General features: G+C 35.9%; 1 protein-coding gene and 1 long non-coding RNA gene across 3 annotated transcripts in view; both read right to left on the bottom strand.

Moving 5' to 3' along the window:
* sh2b3 (SH2B adaptor protein 3) overlaps positions 1-22,951 on the bottom strand; it is a 47,844-nt gene that overhangs the window by 4,752 nt on the left and 20,141 nt on the right. For both annotated transcript variants that reach the window (XM_082170822.1, XM_082170823.1), the window contains exons 3-7: positions 9,827-9,931; positions 7,732-7,826; positions 4,392-4,477; positions 3,765-3,979; positions 2,862-3,033 (exon numbers count right to left, since the gene is read on the bottom strand). In XM_082170822.1, the coding sequence (XP_082026948.1) occupies positions 2,862-3,033; positions 3,765-3,979; positions 4,392-4,477; positions 7,732-7,826; positions 9,827-9,931 (673 nt within the window). The remainder of the gene's footprint in view (positions 1-2,861; positions 3,034-3,764; positions 3,980-4,391; positions 4,478-7,731; positions 7,827-9,826; positions 9,932-22,951) is intronic.
* LOC309499587 lies at positions 16,580-22,261 on the bottom strand. The gene is made up of 2 exons (XR_014206295.1): positions 22,182-22,261; positions 16,580-21,653 (listed from the first exon to the last, which is right to left on the bottom strand). It is a non-coding gene; the product is annotated as an uncharacterized lncRNA (long non-coding RNA).

The raw sequence follows: 22,951 nt of genomic DNA, 5'->3' as shown, positions 1-22,951 counted from the left end.
ACTGGAGTAATGATGCTGAAAATTCAGCTTTGCATCACAGGAATAGAACAAAACACTGTCAATCTATTTGCAGGGTGCAGATGTTGTAAATGTGAAGACGAAGCCCTCTATGGGATACACATTGTAAGGAAATATTTAATGTAAGATGTAAAATACTGTAAGAAAGTAGTCAAACAAATGTAGCCTTAATGAACATAAGAGGCTTCGTTCTAAAATATTAAAAAAATCGTATCTACCTCAAAGTATACTAGTTATTCATAAATTGATTGACTAGTTTTGACGACTTCTTTTCCCCCCCCAGCATTTTATTTCTTGTATTGAATAATATTTCCTCAAAATACAATGCTCCCTGTATCCCATAGAGGGCATCGTCTTCACACTTACAACATCTGCCCCCCTCTGCGAGTGTCACAGTAAGAGTGTGTGTGCTTTAAGTGTATTGAAGTATGAGCACAAAATAGAGCATGTTAGTAAATGTGTGTGATAAAACATGGTATTATGCTTTGTGTATATGTGTGTGTTTGTGCTTGACCACATTATTACAGCTTGTGAGGGTGGGACAGCAGGAAACAGACACTTGATGGCAGGTTAGTCTGTAGTCGTGATGATATGCATAAAAGTGTATGGATGCGTGTGTGTGTTTGAGAGAGTGCATGTTTCCTTGTGTCAGGTCTCTCAGAACTACTAAAAGCCATCTAAACCACAAAGCACAAGAGGGAAACGCTCCTGCCGAGCTCAAAGTGTGTGACAGACTGAGACAAAAAAGAAATTGTATGCATGTTTTCAGCTGCCCGAACATTATATATTGTATTTTAACAGTGCGATAAATATCGCCTTTATTGCTTTGTATGATCACATAAACTAGCCAAAGATTATTTAAACATTTTTATTATGCTATTTAATGTGGTTTACACACATTACATTGCAATATATTACATTATACATAAGCCCAAAATTAATTCTTGCCAAGCACCAAATATGTGAAAAAAATTGGCTTTGGTGAATAAATCAAACATGTTTACTTATAATAACAATTACGATCAGATGGTTTACATTAAAATATAAAAATGACTCAGAAGTGATTCAAATCAATTTGTCTACTAAGAAAACATCTGTTGCATTTTATTGTATGTGCAAAAGGATGCTTATGTGAGTTATGTTATATTGCTTGCATTAAGCATTAATGCATTATTAATTGCATTAATCCTGCGCTATCTTCCTCCATGTTTCACAATGCTCATAATTTAACCCGGGGTTAACAAAGAATCCTCGGTATTCACATGAACTGACGTCTCACACTGTACATTCCTAAACCCTGGGTTAATGTCCTTATCTGCGGTGTCATTGTTATTGACTGGAGGAGAGACGTGTGCGACCTGTTTATATAAAAGCTCTAATATTGCACGTCTTAATATTATACACTGCAGACTGTAAGGGTGCAATGGATCCCTAAACCCACGCTTCGGATCATAGTACAGTTTCTGAGTCACGGATTGGATAATTTTTCGGATCAGCAAAAAAAAAAGGGGGGGGGGGGGTGCAATGTAACTTTGCTTTTCATTTATTACTAAAAGACCACTTTAAGTACATCGATACCACAGCAATAAAATGAATAATTAAACATTAAAGATAAAAGTCAGTAATAAAATAAGAACATATACACCAATTACATGCATAGATATATACAATATAACAAAGTTACAAATAAAGTTAAAACAGTAGTATTCAGGAACAGAAATGTAATCAGGTAATTGTAAAATAACACTACAGTGTTCACTGTATAAATTAAATATAGATTAATCTTTGTTGAAGATGTGTTTTATTGTTTAACATTAAACAGTCCTTTTTTTTTGTGATTGTTGCGGGCAAAAATCCTTGATTATGCGGCACGTTTTCTTAAAAAATGCGATGGAATATGCGGGATATTTATGCAATGAAATTGCAGTAACTTGCAAAAACTGCGGTTTGAAAAAAAAGAATAAAAAAAAAGCGATTCCCTGTTCTCACTAGGCTACTACCTTAATGTAAAGAGTCATTTCTTATTACTTCCTATGATAAGCAAGCATACTACATCACAGAAAGTGCTGGGAATATTTAAACCTTAATAAACACATGGCTCAAACTTACAAAACATTCATGAGTCAAACAAGTTCTGTAGCTTTACAAAAGGAATATGCTACAACTTCTGTAAAAATGAATAAATAAAATATAAAAATATAAAATGTGTGCTTCCTGTTTTACGGAGGTAGCTATATACAAAACAGACATCTTCTGTTAAAATAAGTGCTGCTGAAAAAAATGGCTGCTCTTGTGTGAAGTAAACGCAACATTTTTCAACTTTCTGCTAAGATATATGTGACTTTTTTGCATTTCATGATTATGAAATCATGCAAGCCCCGCATATTTTGAGCGCGGAAACCGGCAATTTATGCGGCGTATTTGAAAAAATGCGGCCCCCGCATAAATATGCGGACTTTGGCTGATTATGCATTGAATTATGCGATCGCATAATCGTGTTTTTCTGGAGGGACTGATTAAATGACGGACAGCAGCAGATTTGTATAGGCTGCTGTCACTTTAAGACATAATGAACGGATCAATATACTGATACACATCTGATTTCCTTCTCAACTGGTTACGTGTTTTACGCCGCCATTTAACAGTTTCTGTGTGTTTCTGTGACGGTGCAAAGCACGTGAATTCATTCATGCGATTGGTTGTCGGTTGTTAAGCATCTAGTGATAACATTCTAACACCGCATCGTTTCACACTGCACAGCTTAGGAGCAGGGTTTCATAACACCGGCTAAAAAGCTGTGCTATACTGTATATATTTACATGTGCAAATATCTCTAGTCTCACCTGTGTGAGTGGGGTTAACCCGCACATAATTGGCCAACGTAACGTCACGTGCGGCGCCACATTCCAGTGGGATCGGACAGTTGCGGAAGTGATTCAGCATGTCCGTGACTGATGGGAAACGCAGGTGCTGCACACGACACTGACCCCATTCGGTTAAAGATAGACGTAAATGCTGCAAAGGAAGAAAAACAGTGGAAAATGCATTATAAATACTGACATAAACAGAGAAAATAATTTGCAACAGTAATATTGATGTTAGAATAGAAAACGTTATGGTATTTAAATGAAATGCTTACATTAAAATAATGTATTTATATCCAAGTAAATATAGTTGTTTTAATTAATAAAATATTACATTATTTTAATGCATTTAAATTTAAGTAAATATAATTATTTTTAATTAATAAAATATTAAATGCACTTAAATAGAAAAAGTTATTTTGCATTTTTATAAAAAATTTGTGTAAAATGTCTAATAATAATAATAAATACAGAGATATAAAAAATGGAAATGGAAGATTAGGTTGAGCACTGCATTGTGGGATACAGTTTTATAAATTAAATTGAAAATATAATATTCTGGCTTTTTTGAGTGTGTGTGTGTTTCACAAAACGGTATAAATGTACAGTAAAAAATAAAATAAAATAAAACACTTTTAAAACACTCAAAAATACATTATACTGACTCTATATGAAAAAATAAGCACTGATATTATTTGCTTCCAGTAGTAGCCTAAACATGATGCCTTTAAAATAAACACAAAATTCTAAAATACAATATATAAAATAATAATAATAATACATTAAACACAAAATTGAGCAATAACCATTTGGTGACTGATATACTGAACATCCCTAATGAAAATAATATTCATGATAATGATGATGTTGAGTTATTATTACCTTTGCTCTGCCCTGGTAGTTAAACGTGAGGACATAGTCTCCTCTCCGTGTCTCGCTCTGTCTCACCAGGAAGTTCCCATGACCGCTGACCCCGGCATGCTGTACAAGGTAGGCAGCCCGCACACGTGATATGGGCCCATGGAACCATGGGTAAGAGGACAGGAAGTGATCCGTTTTATTGTAGGCGTGCTCTGAGAGTGCAAATCCCAGAGAGGCTGTGGAGGCACACGAGACAGTGTGTTTACAGACATCTGAATATGACTCTCATCTGATTTTCTACCTAAAGCAAGCGGTCGATTATCATGCAAAATAGTTTCATCTCAAATGCTAGTTTCTAAAAATATATGAAAAATGTGTTGCAGTGGAAATCTATGCAGCAAAAGTAACTGTGACACTGTTTCAACTGTATAACTAAAACATATGAACAATAAAGAATCAAAATTGAGAGTTTTGGATCCCGTTCACACCAGTTATTAAGATCTGTTTTGATCGAGTTGACAACAAATGCTTTTGAAGCTGTTTAGAGTACTTGCATTAATATAAATAAGAGAGAAAAACAGAAGACAGGAAGAGAGAAAGTGTATGTGTGTGTATGTGTGTGTATGTGTGTGTATGTGCGTGACTCACCCTGGCCGCTGGGCTCTGTGCTCCCTCTGCGAACTGCATTCAGTGAGTCACTAACAGGAAACGCTTCTCCATCCACACTATCTGACCTGGAATCACACACACACTCTTATAAATATCTATGAACTTCTTTAAATTGCATGATGAAGAGGTCCCACAATGTCACACTGTCAATAACATCACACCACATGCTAAGGCACGTCTACATTGTTTGAAAAAGTGAAACTTTGTATAACAAACACACGTGGTAACAGTTTTTTTTTTTCTTTTTTTAGGCCCTAAAACATATGCCCTAAAACTACACTTTTGTCGCACATCTTAAATGTGCTTAAATAGAAAGTTATTTGCATTTTTAATTAAATTTTGTGTAAAATTTCTTCAAATAATCAAAACAGAGATGTTAAAGAATTTAACACGGTTTATATATATACTGTATATATATATAGGGCTTCCTTTTGCGGCCAATAGAGCCTCAGTTTGTCTTGGGGAATGACCGATACAAGTCCTTCACAGTGGCCAGAGGGATTCTGGGCCATTCCTCTTCCAGAACAGCAGTCAGTCACGTTTTCTGACTTGCTCCTCCAAAATACCCCAAAGTGGCTCAAAAATCTTTAGATCTGGTGACTGTGCAGGCCTTGGGAAATGTTCAACTTCACTTTTTAATGTTCATCAAACCATTCTGTCACAAGTCTTGCTGTGTGTATTGGTACATTATTATGCTGATACACGGCACCACCTTCAGGGTACAATGTTTTAAACATTAGGAGCACATGGTCCTTCAGAATGGTTCGGTAGTCCATCAGGCACAGTCGGGAATGTCATGATATTACAGCTCAAACATCACTGATCCACGGTCGTGTTTCACTCTGGGCATCAACAGTCCGGGTGTTCAGACTCTTTGGGGATTCTCCACACCGTAACCTCCACAGATGTGGGAAAGACAGTGAATGTGGATACGATACATGTTTAAGCCCAAGATTTGCACTGTTGGCATCAATGAAACTAACATTTGGCATTGGCACAAGTGACCAAAGGTTTGGCTATAGCATCCCGACCATTAATATGGACTCTGTGGAGTTGAGCAGCTGTGTTTTTTGGATACAATCCGGGTTAGTACCTGGACATCCCTTTCAGACAGGACACAGTTACTCCTGTTGGATGCGGTTCGTCGTATGTGGAGATATGCCGACATTACCCTGGATACCAGAGCTCTCGATACACCACAAAGACTTGCTGTCCTGGTCACAGATGAGCCAGTGAGACGAGCACCAACAATTTGTCCTTTTCTGAGCTCTGATTTGTCTCCCATTATGTTGTGTGAACTGCAATATTTTATGTACAGCTGTGCTATTGCTCTGATGTTAACCTTCACACTAAAATGAACCTTCACACCACCAGGACACAGTGGACCACACCACCAGGACCACACTTCACACCACCATTTCCCAATATCATGAAGGACCATGTGCTCCTAATGTTTAAAACATTGTACCCTGAAGGTGGTGCCGTGTATCAGCATGATAATGTACCAATACACACAGCAAGACTTGTGACAGAATGGTTTGATGAACATTAAAAAGTGAAGTTGAACATTTCCCAAGGCCTGCACAGTCACCAGATCTAAAGATTTTTGAGCCACTTTGGGGTATTTTTGAGGAGAAAGTCAGAAAACGTGACTGACTGCTGTTCTGGAAGAGGAATGGCCCAGAATCCCTCTGGCCACTGTGAAGGACTTGTATCGGTCATTCCTAAGACGAACTGAGGCTCTATTGGCCGCAAAAGGAAGCCCTATATATATATATATATATATATAAACTGTGTTAAATTCTTTAACATCTCTGTTTTGATTATTTGAAGAAATTTTACACAAAATTTTATTAAAAATGCAAATAACTTTCTATTTAAGCACATTTAAGATGTGCCACAAAAGTGTAGTTTTAGGGCATATGTATATATAGACGTGAAACCTTCACACTACACTGGCCAGTGTTTCAGGTTCATTGTCCAGCGCCTGCGTGTGTGCATATGTATAAATAATATTTCTTTATTTAGTTTAATCTATATAGGATTTATTATATTAATATTATCTCACTCTCTTTCTATCTATCTATCTATCGTGAAAAACTGGGAGATTTTGTGAAAATAAATGCATAAATCGAATAATCAAATAAGAATGCAGTGAATTCAGCGAGAAACTGGGTAGAGAGGAGAACAGACGCTATTAGACAGAAAAACAGACGTCGCTTTGAAACCTACAGGGACGAAATGAAGGAAAGAACAGAGGAAGAGAGCAGAAGCAAGACTCAGGGAGGGGCGTTTGGGGAAGTTGCGGGAGAGAGCAGCACAAAAGCTTTTGGTTCGAGTCAGGAAATGTGTCTTGTAATTCTTGGACAAGCAAAAAAAAAAAAAAAAAAGGGTAAAGGTAAAAAAAAAAAAGAAAAAAAAAGAAAGAAACATAAGAAAACTAAAACAAGGCAAAGAAAACGACAGAGCAGGGGGGCATGGAGAGAAAGGAGGCCATGAGATGTGCTGAGTCGAGTTCTTGAGATTCTTAGTAATCAGAATAACAGGAAGACCTCACTCTCTCTCTCTCTTCCTAAAACTCACATTGATATATTCACACAGGCTTGAGTTCTCAGTACCCTCACACCAATAAAAGGAAATGAAACATTCGTGTGCACACACACACAAACACACCTTCTATGACAGACATACACACAGATGGTATATACGGACATGTCTGCAAGTAAACAAACAGTGTGATATCTATATTAAGATTTTTTTAAACTACTACAATGCATGAGAAACTCTGTGGATTTCTTTGGTACTAAGTTGAGTCTTGTTAAAATAGAGCTGTTTGTAACCCTTTGTGTGTGTGTATGTGTGTGTGTGTGTGTGTGTGTGTGTGTGTGTGTGTGTGTGTGTGTGTGTGTGTGTGTGTGTGTGTGTGTGTGTGTGTGTAGTCCTGGTAAACCCTATGTTATAGGGACACAATGTCCCCATAAAGATGGCAAAACCCTTGACCTTGTGGGGTATTTTATTGGTCCCCATGAGGAAAGCAGCTTATAAATCAGACTAAGTGATGTTTTTTGAAAATGTAAAAATGCAGAGGGGTTTCTGTTATGGGTAGGTATAGGGAATAGAATATATCGTTTTTACAGTATTAAAGTCATTACGCCTATGGAATGTCCCCATAAAACATGAAAACCTAATGTGTGTGTGTGTGTGTGTGAGAGAGAGGAAGTGAGTGGGTTTTCTCAGTAGGGGAATGTCAGGAACTTTTGCAGATGTCTGGAATCTTCAGAAGTAAGTTTAGCTCAAATGCAGAAAGCACTTCTCTCACCTGCTGGTGATGCACTCCCGGAGCTCTGTGGTCCAGGAGCTCACCTGCTGCTCATTATCAGCCTCAAATATAAAACTACGAGGATGGCCAGTAACCTGAGCAGAGAGAGAGAGAGAGAACGGACAGAACACAAGAAGATAAAAGATTTAGAAACGAACTTGGCAGATCATTTTGTGTTTGTCAGCATCAGTTAATGAACCGTAGTTGAGTTGTGTCAGTTTCAAGACAGCTTTGCCAAAGAATAATGGCATGTCCTGTTTTACGATATTTTTTTATTGAATTTGAAGTGAGATTTTAAAAAATAACTCTCATTTGCTATAATAAAAATAAAAATAATATGTAATAAATTGTAATACATTTATATATGTGACTAGCTTGACACCATTTTCTACAGTTATTAAATTATCATTTATTTATTTAGATTTACTTTCATATATATAAGATAAATATATATATATAAGATAAATATATAAGATATATATATATATATATATATATATATAAGATAAATATATATATATATATATATATATATAGATAAATATATATATATATATATATATATAGATAAATATATATATATATATATATATATATATATATATATATATATAGATAAATATATATATATATATATATATATATATAGATAAATATATATATATATATATATATATAGATAAATATATATATATATATATATATAGATAAATATATATATATATATATATATATATATATATATATATATATATATATATATATATATACACACACACACACACACACACACACACACACACACATACATATATATAAACGTAAATAAAAAAAAAATAAAAAAACAATTTAATAACTGGTAGAAAATGGTGACAAGCTAGTCACATATATAAATAAATAAATAAATAAATAAATATAAATTCACAATTTTCAAAATTTTTATTACTTTTATTTAAATATATAACAACTACTATTCCATGTATTCCATGTATCTCTCAATTATTATATATTATTAACATATAATTAACATGAGGCCATAAAAACTGCAATGCATAGTAATTGTAAAGATTGTTTGAATAGTTTTAGATAATAGCATGTCACACCACAGAGCGCTGCCATCGACTTCTCATCTGCTTTATATCGGCTGTCAGACACCTTGCTCTCTAGATATCAGCATAGACCAAAGGAAAAAACATTTTGGTCGACCACTAATCATGACGACTTCAGCAAAAAGCAAAAAATCAAAATCAAAGACTGAGCTCTCCTTTCCAGCTCTGAAACGACGAGACTCCCATGTAGTAGCATTAACCTGAGACAGATTAGAACAGGTATATTATGTGACTCATTTTGTAACTTTTATGTGCTAGATGTTTTTTTATTTGGGGACAACAAATAGAACTTGGATTCACAAACAGACATTTTGGTTTGTGAAAATACTGTAATACAGTATATTACTGTGAAAATACATATTTATAAAAATGACTGTATCTACAAAAAAAAAGAAAAGAAAAAGACTCACCACACATTTTCAAATATCAAATACAGTGGGCTTTAAAGATCTGAGACCAGAAGTGAAAATGGTTCTGTTTTGCAATTTTCAAATGTATTTTTGATTTATTTATTTATTGTAAAACATGATGACCACGTTCTCCATCATGATTTGATTTGTTCAAAGAAGCATCCCGAGCTTCAAAGAAAGATAATCTGGCCGTCTGTACAAAAAGTCACCGGATCAATGACATCTGATCAGTCACCTAGAAATACTGCATAATCTGAAATATTTCATATTCATTCATAATAAGGTTTCAGTGTTTTAAAAAACATGAAAGTCCTATAAACTTGTGGATTTCACCAAATTTCAATGTGATGTTAAACTTTTGGACCCCACTGTATATATTCCATAATTATATATGAATTGAATACATTTAAATAAAAAAATGTTGCATGCAATATTTACTAAAATTTACTAAAAACAGGACATGCACTCATCCAAAATTGATCATCTTAAAATGGCCTAATACCATCCAAATGAATCGGCCTTGTCAATATATAATAGTTTTTTCAATAAAATGAACCAGTGTGTGTCTTCGTTCACCTTTAAGACAAATGTGTTCATATTGTCTGGCATCTCTAGACGATTACAGCGTCGAATCTCTTTGATGTCCGAACAGTGTACGTTGAGTTTTGGCGTTTTGTAGTCCTGAAACACACACAAAAGCAACAAAACCTCTTTATATAATCATATAACAATTACATCATGTCTTTAGAAACATTTACAAGTTCCAAAACCTCCTTCACTGTTTATATCGTGCCTCTATAATGTCTTCATACTTTAAATGCATATTTCAATGTTGTACAGTAGCTTGAATTGATCACTTCTGCTTACATTATTCTCATTTGTGAGTTCCTCATAAAAATGTCTGCCATATGAATACAAGTAAAATGTAAGATTTTACACAGAGCAATAAACTGTGATTTGGACTCTCATACTGAAACAAAAACCCAACAAGTTTCTTTACAGGACAATAAAACATCATAATATACCACTCAAATAGTCGGACAAATAATAACTCTGTCATTGATGATAAACACTTCATGAATGTCGTCCAGTGTGGGTTTGAGCAGAGAGAGAGGGAAACGAGAGGGGGATGATTTTCTTGTTCTACTGGGATTAGCTAAGAATGTTCATCTGGAAATTAAGAGAGAATAGAGCTACGACCCGTGATCTGAAACCTTCGACCTACGCCTACATACACACATATACACACACTCACACACACACACACTAAATCTCCTTGGGAAAAAATGAGAGCGGATTCCGGGAAGTTGTGCAAATGAATCCGGACGCTCTGAGCTGCAGGAATTTCCAGCATGTATTCAGATTTAGAAATGAAGAAGCTCTTTCTCTTCTAAACTAAATCTGTCATTTTGAGTGAGTCAGGCTAAATCACGGCTTAAAATAGCTTCACACGCTCTGGCTTGTGCCAAAGTAACGGTGCCATAATACTACAAGCCTTCCTCTTTGAACGGCAGTCAACCCTCACACAGAGAGGAGAGGAGAAAACACCAGACTCATTCACGTCCACATGCATATGCATGCACATTTGCACACTTCTGCTCTAATTCCAGGAGAACAAGAAGTTATTGAAGTATTAAACACCACACACACAAAGAGTAAAGCAGATGACTTGTTTCTCTTCTCCAATTACGTTCGCCAAGGCAAATGCATGAAGGCTGCTAAACTTACGGAGCAGACTTCCACAAAAGCAATTCTATAATATATTTAATACTCAAGAAGACGGTTTCCGAGAATCAGCGTTGAGGTCGTGGAAGTTCACGAACCACAGACCAATCAGCTTCTCTGTCAACTCAGATTTACTACAAATTGCTGGATGTTAATATGTCTGAAACTGTTAAACTGTCCATGTTTCTTGTTCAATTTCAGGTTCTTCATCATCACTGAACATTAACACAATGTACAATAACTTGTTCGCAGTTTGTATGTTATGGATGGGATACATAATGTTTATTAAAATACAAAATGCGAATAAATTTACAAAATTGTGTACAAAAAAAGTACAAAATTGTGTACAAAAAAAAGTACAAAATTTTGTACAAAAAAATTACACATTTTTTTACAAAAAAAATTCAAAAATGTACAAAAATGTGACATTTATGGTAAAACACTGGCAGCTGTCACTAAAAACCGGTGGTGATGAGACACACACCGTACTTCACCGTACATACTGTAGTAAGGAAACTTACTGTTAAATAATTAACAGTATTTTACCATTAAAGTCACAATATTTTTTTTTACAGTGGTTACAAACAAACAAACAAAGATTTAAACTGGTAGTATACAGTTGTAAACAAAAGATTAGTTAAATTAATATATAATTTAAACTAGTATATATATGGTTATGAAGTAAACAAAAGATAACTTAAACTAGTATGCATACTGCTATGCACAAAAGATGATTAAAACTAGTATACATACCGTTATGAAAAAAAGATTATTAAACCTAGCAAACATACCTTTTCAAAAAAAGGCGCTTAAAACTAATAATATACATATGATTGCAAAGAAAAGATGAATGAATATCGTTTAAACTAGTATATGCATGTAAAAGATGAAACTAATAAACATACCAACAAAAGATGATTAAAACTAGTATAAGTATACAAACAAAAGATTATTTAAACTAGTATAGGCTAACTAGTAGTATACATTTACAAAAAAACTAGTATACATATGATACCACAAACAAAAGATGGTTAAAATTTGTATAAATACTGTTATGAACAAAAGATGATTAAAACTAGTACCATACGCTAATGAACAAAATATTATTTACACTAGACACTACTAGAATACATACTATACAAGCAAAAGATGCAGTAGGTCATAAACCAGAAGCATCATGAGTTAGCTTTAGCATAAAGATCAAAAATGATTTAAATATAACCAATTAATCATATTTATAGAGAAAATCCTTTCATTTTAAGCGCACATGGAACATATAGTGGCTGGAGCAAATGTGATGCACATCAAAAACAGTCAAATGAAGGTTTTAATCTCGTTTTAATCTCACTCATTCAAATACCTTCATTGTTTTTGTGCCAGAAAAATATGCATAGCTATCACTGCAATCATACTTTTCAAAAAGATATTGTCTAGTAGCATCAGGGTGGTTAGATACTGTTTGTTAGTAGCATGTGGAGTATATATATATTTTTTAATATATATAGCTTGACTATTTTTAAGATATGAATAACTACACTTTCAAACTAGCTTCCCAAACCCTGTTGTGAAATGACTTCAGGAATTGCTCTCTAGTCTAAACTAAATACTGCGAGAGTGTGACAAATCATGACGGCTCTTAAACCAAAGAGCGAAAAACGAAGAAATTCGCATTAGCTCGATTTCTATGACCATATTTGGCCCCTGTTTCTGTTTGTCAGAGGCTGGATATTCACTCTCGCTCTACACAATACAAACATTTTGCTAGGCTGTGTAGAAAGCTGTTTATCTGTTTTTCAAGTCCAGACAACTTGAGTTTCAATGTAGACAAGTCCATGTGGAGACGCCACATCACAGTCGATCTGTTATTCACCTGATCCATTTAAAATCCTTGTTTTTGTATATCGTGTAAAGGATTTCACGGCTCATCCTCACATTCAAAAGTTTCATTTCAAGTCACAGATGTTCTCTGGTGTCACCGCATTAAACACTGTTTAATTGTGCACGTGTTTGTGTGTGAGAGCAATTTAAAATGCCACAACAAACAGCCATGCCATTCATCTGAATAACTCCACTTCCTAATTGTTACTTTTGCTTTTACTCACATTCTCAGAACAACCTTTCAAAATGAGTCATATAATGAAATTAGAAATAACAAAACGAAAAGGGATCCAGAAACAACATTTCGCTGACAACACACAATAATGACACTGGGAATCAATTAATATTCAACAATGTTATTTATCTGACTGTATGAGAACTGAGTTGGATATTATAATGACTTCATCTTTTGATTTTTTGCAGACCTGCTCTATAGATGAAATGAAGTGATTTAATAATTGATGATCTTTAGAATAGAAGTGAATCAACACTGAACTAACTTCAGGTGAACAACAGCTGACATGCATCATTTTTCTATCACTGTAAAGCTGCTTTGTAACAATCTCTATTGTATAAAGCGCTATATAAATAAAGATGACTTGACATTAGGAAGAGATGTCTCAGTGATGTTCTGCTGTGATCCAGAGGTGGCCTTTCAGCAATTCCCAGGCCGCCAACACAATGACGAAAAAGAGTCGGACAAAAACATTGTATGCAATGCGACTGCAATTAATCTCTGTTATATTTAACAATGTTATATATGTTTAATAAAAATGAGAATAATACAATATTACAATATAAACTTTGCGATGACGGAGTGCAGCAACAGATCTGACAAGTTTATCCTTATCCAGCATAGTGTTGTCAAAAGTACCGACTTTGTTTCCATTTAAAAAATGTGACTATACCAGCATTTCCCCACTATTGAACGGATTCTTGAAAACCTCTGATTGACCATTGCGTTCACGAGCTCAACATATATGTCTGTGATTGGCTACAATAAGGGCTTTCGCACCAGAGGAACTTCTTCATAATTCCCAGAACTATTGGCGGAAGTACCCGTTTTTTTTTGGTCGTGTTCTCACCGCAGGAACTAGGAACGATTTTAGTTCTAGGAACTCCTTTTAGAGGAACTAATTTAGCTCCTACTTCAGAATAGGGTTAAAACCAGCACTATATGAACTCTCCGTGACATTAGTGTTCGCTGATTGGCCGAACGCACGCGGAACACCAGCACCCGCCATTAAAAAAAAAAAAAAAAGCTAAACACCTATATAGCCTATATATTTACTCCACAAACTTACTCTACGAACATGGAAACCAGTGATAGATGGGCCTCTTAACCTTTACGCTGAGGAGAAAATCCAACGCAACTTTGAGTGGACCAAGCCAAACATGATTATGCAATTCTGCTCAGCAACTCTGAACATCAACCACACGGCATACGCTTATAACTTTTCATATACTGTCTACTTTCTTTGTGTAACAGTTCTATATAATAACGTATTAGACAGGACTGTTAGACAGATCGTAAAATAATGAACATGGAGAATGCGAGCACTGTATGGCTCAGGCTCTGGCGTTCTCAGCTCCGCCAAAATAAAAGTCACGACAACAAGCGCGTCTTACGACACTTCAGAGTTCCTACTGGCGGTGTGTGAATGCAACCAGAAAACGTTCCTAAGGGAACCATTAGTTCTTGGGGGAACCATCCTGGTGGCTAGTTCCTAGAACTATCAGGTGCGAAAGCCCCTAATGATCAATGCTTCAAAAACATGTCTTCACTGGGATCTTACACAGGTATACAGGAGCGTTCGAAAGCATCTGCTTTTCAACTGCGCTCACAATGCTAGAGGGAAATGCTGGTATCGTCACATTTTTTTAATTTCAGTACCGACTTGGTACCGAAGTCGCCACTTTTGACAACACTAATCCAGCAATCTCATAACGTTGTGTAATGACAGCAAGTACACGGACAGTCTTTCTTGCAGTATGGTGGAACGCAGGCATGCAATATAAATACAGAAAAATTAAATTATGGAAAAAAAATTTAATTATACTTTTGAAACTGAAACATATGGCGACATATCATTCCCCCAACGAGTGAGTCATTGAATCATTCAGTCACACGATTTGTTCAAAACGACTGATTCATTCAGGACACAAAGCAAGAGGTTAGGTGTGTTCGACTTGAAGCGGCGCTGCACAGATCTGTCGATGTAGTCCCGCGAGAGACAGATTAGAGACAGGTTTCGCTGTACTTTGTCACACACCGATCAGTCTGTGCAGCACTGCTTCAAATCGAACACACCTAAGCTGTCTTTCACTCTTAACTCCACTAATATAATCCAGTAGAAGGAGTCATGATGAGACGTTAAACCGAGGTCCTGACTATCTGTGGTCATTAAAAATTCCTTCGAAAGGGTAGGGGTGTAAGCCCGGCATCCTGGCCAAATTTGCCCACTGGCCTCTGTCCATCATGGCCCCCTAATAATCCCCATGAATACTGATTGGCCCTATCACTCTGTCTCCTCTCCACCAATAAGTCGGTGTGTGGTGTGGCGCTCTGGTGCAATATGGCTGCCATCGCATCATCCAGGTGGATGCTGCACAGTGGTGGTGGTTGAAGAGATTTCCCCCCCTTTCTATGTAAAGTGTTTTGAGTGCTGAGAAAAGCGCTATAAAAATGTAACAAATTATTATTAATATTATTATTATTAATTAAACGAGTGAGTGAATTCAGACATATTGCATATTCTGTGCCTGCTGTTTAATAATCATTTGGAACTTAGCAAACTGGCAGGTTCAGTAGTAATGATTTACCTTGAACTCTAAAGTCTATCATGTATAAATCTTAGGGGTGGAACGGTACATGTATTCGTATTGAACCGAGACGGTACGGGCGTCACGGTTCGGTGCATGAATACACACAGAGAATACACGGTATAAAAATAAATAAAACTCACGTGCAAATTAATTAATGTAATGCGGAACTACTGTTAGATACGCGGGTTCTTTAGGGACACCTAATCTGTAGCTCCGCCTTAGCTCTGAAGCTCCGTGGCTATAACTTATGGGCTATAATCATAGACATAATATCTATGGCTATAATCATAGACAGGCTATAATGGACAGGCTGCGATGTCAAGTTTGCAATGCTGGAATATGTTGTGTGTGTGCCTGCGTGCGTACGTACGCGTGTGTGTGTGTGTGTGTTCAGAGAGGCGCGGGCGCGATCGAACAGTGGAAACATAAAAACATACTCATTTTGTTAATTGGACATCATTCAAACTGCAAAGTGTTTACTTATATTTGTGTACACTCGTAATAAAACACAACATTGTGCTTTTGTCAAACTGTAAACTCTTGTCAAACTGTAACCTACAACTGTCACCCAACACAGTGAGTAAGTTACACATTCTACATTGATTAAAAGAAAATCAAATTTGTTTTTAATGGTAGTATTATTTTATACAGAAATAAATTATTTAGAATTCAGATGAGAATAAAGTTAGTGTTATTCAAATTTTAAGGACAACAAATATATTGATCTGAAATATAGCAAATGAATTTTAAATTCATTCAGGTACAATTACCAAACATATCTCAAGGTCTTTTTGTCTTTTTATTAATTTAATTAATAAACTAATTATATAAAACTATTGGCAATGCACTACAAATAAACTGGTTCTATGCCTTTACTTTATTAATAAAACTTATTTAAAAAATACAAGGCTTAAAACATTTATTTTCCTTTGGTGGAACAGCCTACAGACATGCACAATAAAAAAAAATTGCCTTCTACATTTTTGTTTTGCTTTTCCCTCCATTGTACCGAACTCGTACCGAACCGTGATGTCTGAACCGAGGTATGAACCGAACCGTGACTTCTGTGTACCGTTCCACCCCTAATAAATCTTAATTAAACAATTTAATAATCAATTAAAAAGGAATTTATACCTGTATGTTATTATGCTGTAGCCATATTGGACAAGCGGTTTGGAAAATGGATGGATGGATGATTCAACTGCGAGCGCCATCTATTGGCGAGACTCTGTAATTTATTCTGTACGACCCTCACAGTGCATTATGGGTATTCTCTAGCCATTGAGTGTACATAATGGGTGCTTCTCAACACTCAAATTGATGCGTCCTCATTTCCTCGCTTCTCAGTCCTCCAGCCCATGACCAGGAAACCAATCTATTTATCTATTTCTATTAGATATATTTCTATTATTTCAATTTTTCTATTATATATATATATTTCTATTATATATACAATTATAAAAGTATTCATTTTAAATGTAAAATATTTAGCATAGCATCACAATAAATATAAATAAAAGTACATATTTTTCTAAACTAATGTTTTTGTCTATCTATACACACACACACACACACACACACACACACACACACACACACACACACACACACACACACACACACACACACACACACACACACACACACACACACACACACACACACACACACACATATATATATTAATTATGATATGTATTTATATAATTATATTTCAATTATATTATATCTTTTTCTAAACTAACATGCATTAACATGTATGTCATGTATCTTTACACAATATATGGGAACCATCAGGGTCCTCTAGGGCCTAAACTATTGTAAAAAATTATATGTAAAAATTTACAAACTTTTAAATAATAGTTTAAAAACTTTAACAATAAAAAAGTTGGTTGTTTGGCTAAGTTATTTAAAATCGAATAGGTTACGTGCCAACTGATTATATTCTGGCCACCACTGCCACTGTTTTATACATGTTAAGCTTTATTTGAGAAAACAGTTATTTTGCAGAATTACTCTGTATATTTAAACTATTGACTATTATGCATATTTGCTGTAATTCTGTAATTATGATTTCCCAAATCATAAGTTTATTACGGTAAGATACATACATTTAACCGACTGCTGTGCCAGTCTAATGATATCATTTATTACCAGCTTTGCTTGTTTGTGTGTGGTCACGATCACTGTTCGATGATGATGATGCGGAAGTGTCTGTCGCTAACGTGCTGTCATGATGCGTCGGCGTACATTAAATTGTGTGTGGTTTTGTGGCCAGTTATCACCATATTCTGTTGAAAAGCACACACCGATTGTGTGATGATGCAATTATTTATAATGAGGATTTGCATTTTATTACATTTTGTTTTATTTTGGTAATAACTCTCATGCTAACCCATAGAAGAGGACACAGTAAGCTAGGCTAGGCTGATTTTAGTCTCAAAAAAGTAAGAGGGCCAACAGTGAGAGAGTCACTGTTCGCTATATACTGTATATATATATATATTTTATATATAATGCATTAGTTTAGAAAAAAAGAAAGTAAAACTGTCTTTTACATCCAAGTTTCCCAGCTTTTAAAACACACACTCACACATTTGTACACATGCTTGTGTTAAAGACTGATCCCTTCTTAGGTCAGAATGGTTTGCTCATGGTTTTCACTGGCTTTATTTTTTTTTTACATTCCTTTCATTTATTTACCTCCATCTCCCTCCCTGCACGCTACTAAAATAGAGTGTCAATCACTCTGACCTTTACTGCTGCTCTCGAAAGCCCCACCACAGCAGTACTGAGAAAATACACATGAAAGAAAGACAGAGATAGAGCGAGGGAGAGGGAGAAACGCAGATGAAAAAAAGAGCAGGTTTCCGGTGTCAGTCAAAATCTCCCGAAGATGGACAAGTATCTTACTTTTCTTTTAAAAAAAGGGATGTTTTCTGTAATCTGAAACAGCTAGAAAACCACTCGTCATCCACCGCTAGCTGTGTTAAGATGCTACGTGTGCTTGTTGCATTTAAAGCACAGCAAAAAAAAAAAAAGCACAAAAAAAAAAGCTAAAAGTTCATTTTTTCCTCTCTTTTTAGTTCTTCAGCAGTATATCTGTAAATATTGATTAAAAAAACATCCGTTCGCCTGCAATAATGTTGAGGAACTGCACCGGCCCTTTAATTTACAGAAAGAGATTTATTGGCTTAATCACCATAAATACACATGCAGTTTGTCTTTCTGGAAAGTGACAAAACACGGCACAATACTCATACACTAGTGAAAACACACACACACACACACACACACACACACACACACACACACACACACACACACACACACACACACACACACACACACACACACACACACACACACACACACACACACACACACACAGCTACTCATATTCAACTTCATATTCACACAGGTCGGAAGCATCCTGTTTACGGACTAGAGAAGGTGAACCACAGCACCTACATGCACACAACGACAGAGAGAGAGACGAATAGAGAGAGAGAGATTGAGGGGGAGCGAGCGGTGCTTTCCATGGGTGGCTTAGTGAGGTCAGGTATACCAACCAGCTCAGCGGTTGCAGGTTTTAACATAAAGAGCTGCAACAATGCCCACACACACACACACACACACACACACACACACACACACACACACACACACACACACACACACACACACACACACACACACACACACACACACACACACACACACACACACACACACACACACACACACACACACACACACACACACACACACACACACACACACACACACTCGCAATATAGAATCTTTATGATCCACTCACACCCAGTCTGCACTGCTAGAGACTCGATGCATGAGAGAAACTAAAACACGCCCATTTGGGGTAGGCGATAAGTAAAGAAAATGATATCATGATGCTCTTAAAATATCCGATATGCCAAAAATTTGCATGACTATATATATCGTATACAAAAAAAAACAATTATTTAAAAAAAATGTATATGAGAAAGTGATTCAGGAACTGTTAAAAAATAACAATAATAATGAAATGTCCTTTTAAAACAATGTCCAAAGTAAAGGTAGGACTATCAGAATTCAGAGTTTTTCTCTCTTTCTTTAGATTATTATTTCTTTACTTTACCTTACATATTTACAGAAAAAAATGTACTTTTTTTATTACATGCAATCATCCTATAGTATATTCTATAAAATAGCTAACAAAATAAATAAATTGATAAATACATTTTATATTTATTCATCTAAAACATTTTAGTAGAATTTTATTTCATAAAATATAGTTAATAATAATAATAATAAAATATAAAAATTCTTAATATTTTATTTTATTTAGAGCTTTGATGCAGAAGCAAATTGGTTTATCGTTTATTTAACCGATTTATGGTTTAAATCGGTACATTACTCACCTCTACGCCCATTACAATCAACAAAGCTGTCTAGATTACAAACATGATGCATATTATGCGACAAACCTAGTGTTACCATTAAAATCAATGCAGATCACAAATTAAAACACTCCCATCAGAATCAACCAAGCTGTCTATACTCCAGCGCAGTATATATTCAAATTACGTTGCCGTGTTTACTGCAAAAATGACTAGAACTTTTGCAATAATTGACCATCTATACTGCACCGAAACGGTCTACGCTGATATGACGCCACAAAACTGAAGTGTCACGTTGCCACCAGCAGTGTAGACACAGCTTGAAACAGCTGTTAGCTAAGAGAAAAACAGACTGCACAACACTTCACTGGATTCACACAAACACACGCTGCTATAGCACACACGTTTGATATACAAATTGAAGAGCTGTGACATGCTTTCCACATGAACACACACTGAAAAACCACGCACCGAAACCTAAACACCATTTGCTCACGTCAGGGGACCAAAACTGAAAACAAAAGCATGAGATGGACTCTGCTCATCCTAACGGATGCATGCAATGCAGTAATGACGGATGAGGCCTTGTACACCTGGCATTACCATGTATTCCGTATTCGGATAGAATATGGATTTTTTTTTTTTCCAGATTGCATTCACACCTTCATTCCAATGCATAGGGTCAGATTGAAATGGCCAGGTTCTGAATTCTGAGAAAAATAACACACTAGTATATGAAAAAAAAAATGGTATTAAAATTCAGACCCAAAGCATGCAAATTACAGTGTCTGGAGGGGTTAGGGTTAACTATATATTTTATGAAATATTGAATAAAATTCTACTAAAACGTTTTAAATTTATAAATATAAAATGTATTTATCTATTTATTTATTTTGTTAGCTAAAACTACACTACTAATTGATTTTACTCATTTAATTAATTGGTTCAATAGTGTTTCGAAACTACATTTCAGTAACCAAAACAACAGTGGTCGCTTGATTTCTGATTGGATCGATATCGGATGGCAAGTTGACATAGGCCTACCGAAACAAAGTACTGTCATAATTGTTATAGTATAAGCATAATAGTTTTATAATAGATTTGTATCTCAAAGATTACAAAAATAATTGTAAAAGACTGAAGGCCCTTGCAAACTGAGTCCGAAATTCGCATCCGAAATTTTCACACGTTAAAGTGATGTCACGCGTTTTTTAGGCCAAAACATTTTTTGTCACATACAGCAAACATCTCCTCACTATCCGCTAGCTGCCTGTCCCCTGAACACACTGTAAAAAAAGGCGATCTCTGCAGACAGCCCAGGCTCCACAAATGGCAACAAAAACAAACTGGGCCAACCTGCACCACGAAACATAACAAACTGTTCCAGCCAATAACCGGCAAGAAGGATTTGGGGTGGGGTTTGGGTAGTTAGTGCGCAGATGAGAAGGAGGGAGGGTCTAGCTAGCCTCCGTTTTGTTTGACAATACTTTAAACGTCAACAAGAAGTGACGTCACCCAACATCACTTAGAGCACCTTTAAAAAATAAATACGACCTCACGTTATGTCAATCCCGCTTAAAGGTATAGTGGAGGATTTTCTTTTTCCGGGTGGATCATCAAGACTATTGGTCCTCCTAATTGTCAATCATTCTGATGATGTTTACGTAAGGCTGTCGTACGTGCTCGTCCTTTCTGCGCATGCGCACTTTCAGGTGTATATGTGTGGTGAGCTATGGTTTCAGCCATTCATTGAAGCTCGCCGTTCTCACCGGGTTTTTTCAAAATGTCTGAGGGTTTCACACGCTGGCGTGCGCTAAAAGCACAGGTTGGGCTTGCCACTGATGCCTCAGTCGCGAAGTTTCTACTCGACAGGTAAAGTTTGGCATGCTATTTGGAGAAATCCATTTAAAATCACTGCTAGTAAAAGTTAATGTAAGCTATGATTAGCGATGCTAGCCGTCTCTCGTGCACACGTTTAATAGGCGTTCCCTTCCGGGAGCAGGTAGAGTGTTGCGCATGTGCAATTTTCAAAAAGAGGAGAGGGCGGTTCTTTTCTAAAATTCGGGAAAATCCCCCACTATACCTTTAAGGTCCTTGCATACTGAGTCAGAAATTTTACCATGCGTAATTTTGTATTCGTGATTCGATGGCTCTGTCTGAATTGTCAAAACACCATTCAAAATGCTTGCTACGGATGCGAAAAACGCAGAAAATCAAACCTGATACGAATTTTTGACTGACTGACGAAAATTTTGACAATTCAGAACCACCGAATCACGAATACGAAATTACGCATGCGAAAAATTCGGATGTCGGATCAAGGACCTTTAAAAAGGGGTGCTCACACTGACAGCGATTTACAATTTAAAAAAGCAAATAGAATATTCTGACATGATTAACCACTACCCAGGGTTGGACTGCACCCAAAATATGCAAAAAAAATTTGAGAATGTGCGAGTTAAAATTTGAAGTGGTCGCATTTGTGCGAGCTCATGGTCACGCACTCAATCGAACGCAACGACAGGAAAAAGACATGCATCAACCCAAAACAAGAGTTCAGATGGAACGCAAGAGCTTGCTAGTATCCTATACGCTGAGATCCGATTCATTTTTGTCGCGTTCCACAAGATTTACGGAGGGATGGCAGAAAGCGACATCCTGTTTGTTTTCTTTATTTTACAAAAGCACAATGTTTTGCTTTTATTGTGAGTGTAAACAAATCAAAATGGACCCTTTACAATTTAAAATCTGGGAGGGGGGTTCGGTAAACTCATATCAAACCGTGACCCCAAAATCAAGGTACGTAGCGAATTGTGACTTCTGTGTACCGTTACACCCCTAATACACATTCATTTAATTAAAGGGATACTTC

This window comes from Leuciscus leuciscus (assembly GCF_965113295.1).
Source record: "Leuciscus leuciscus genome assembly, chromosome: 5".
Classification (NCBI taxonomy): Eukaryota; Metazoa; Chordata; class Actinopteri; order Cypriniformes; family Leuciscidae; genus Leuciscus; species Leuciscus leuciscus.
The sequence above is the reverse complement of the archived record's forward strand: the minus strand, read 5'-3'. Positions and strand labels throughout refer to the sequence as shown.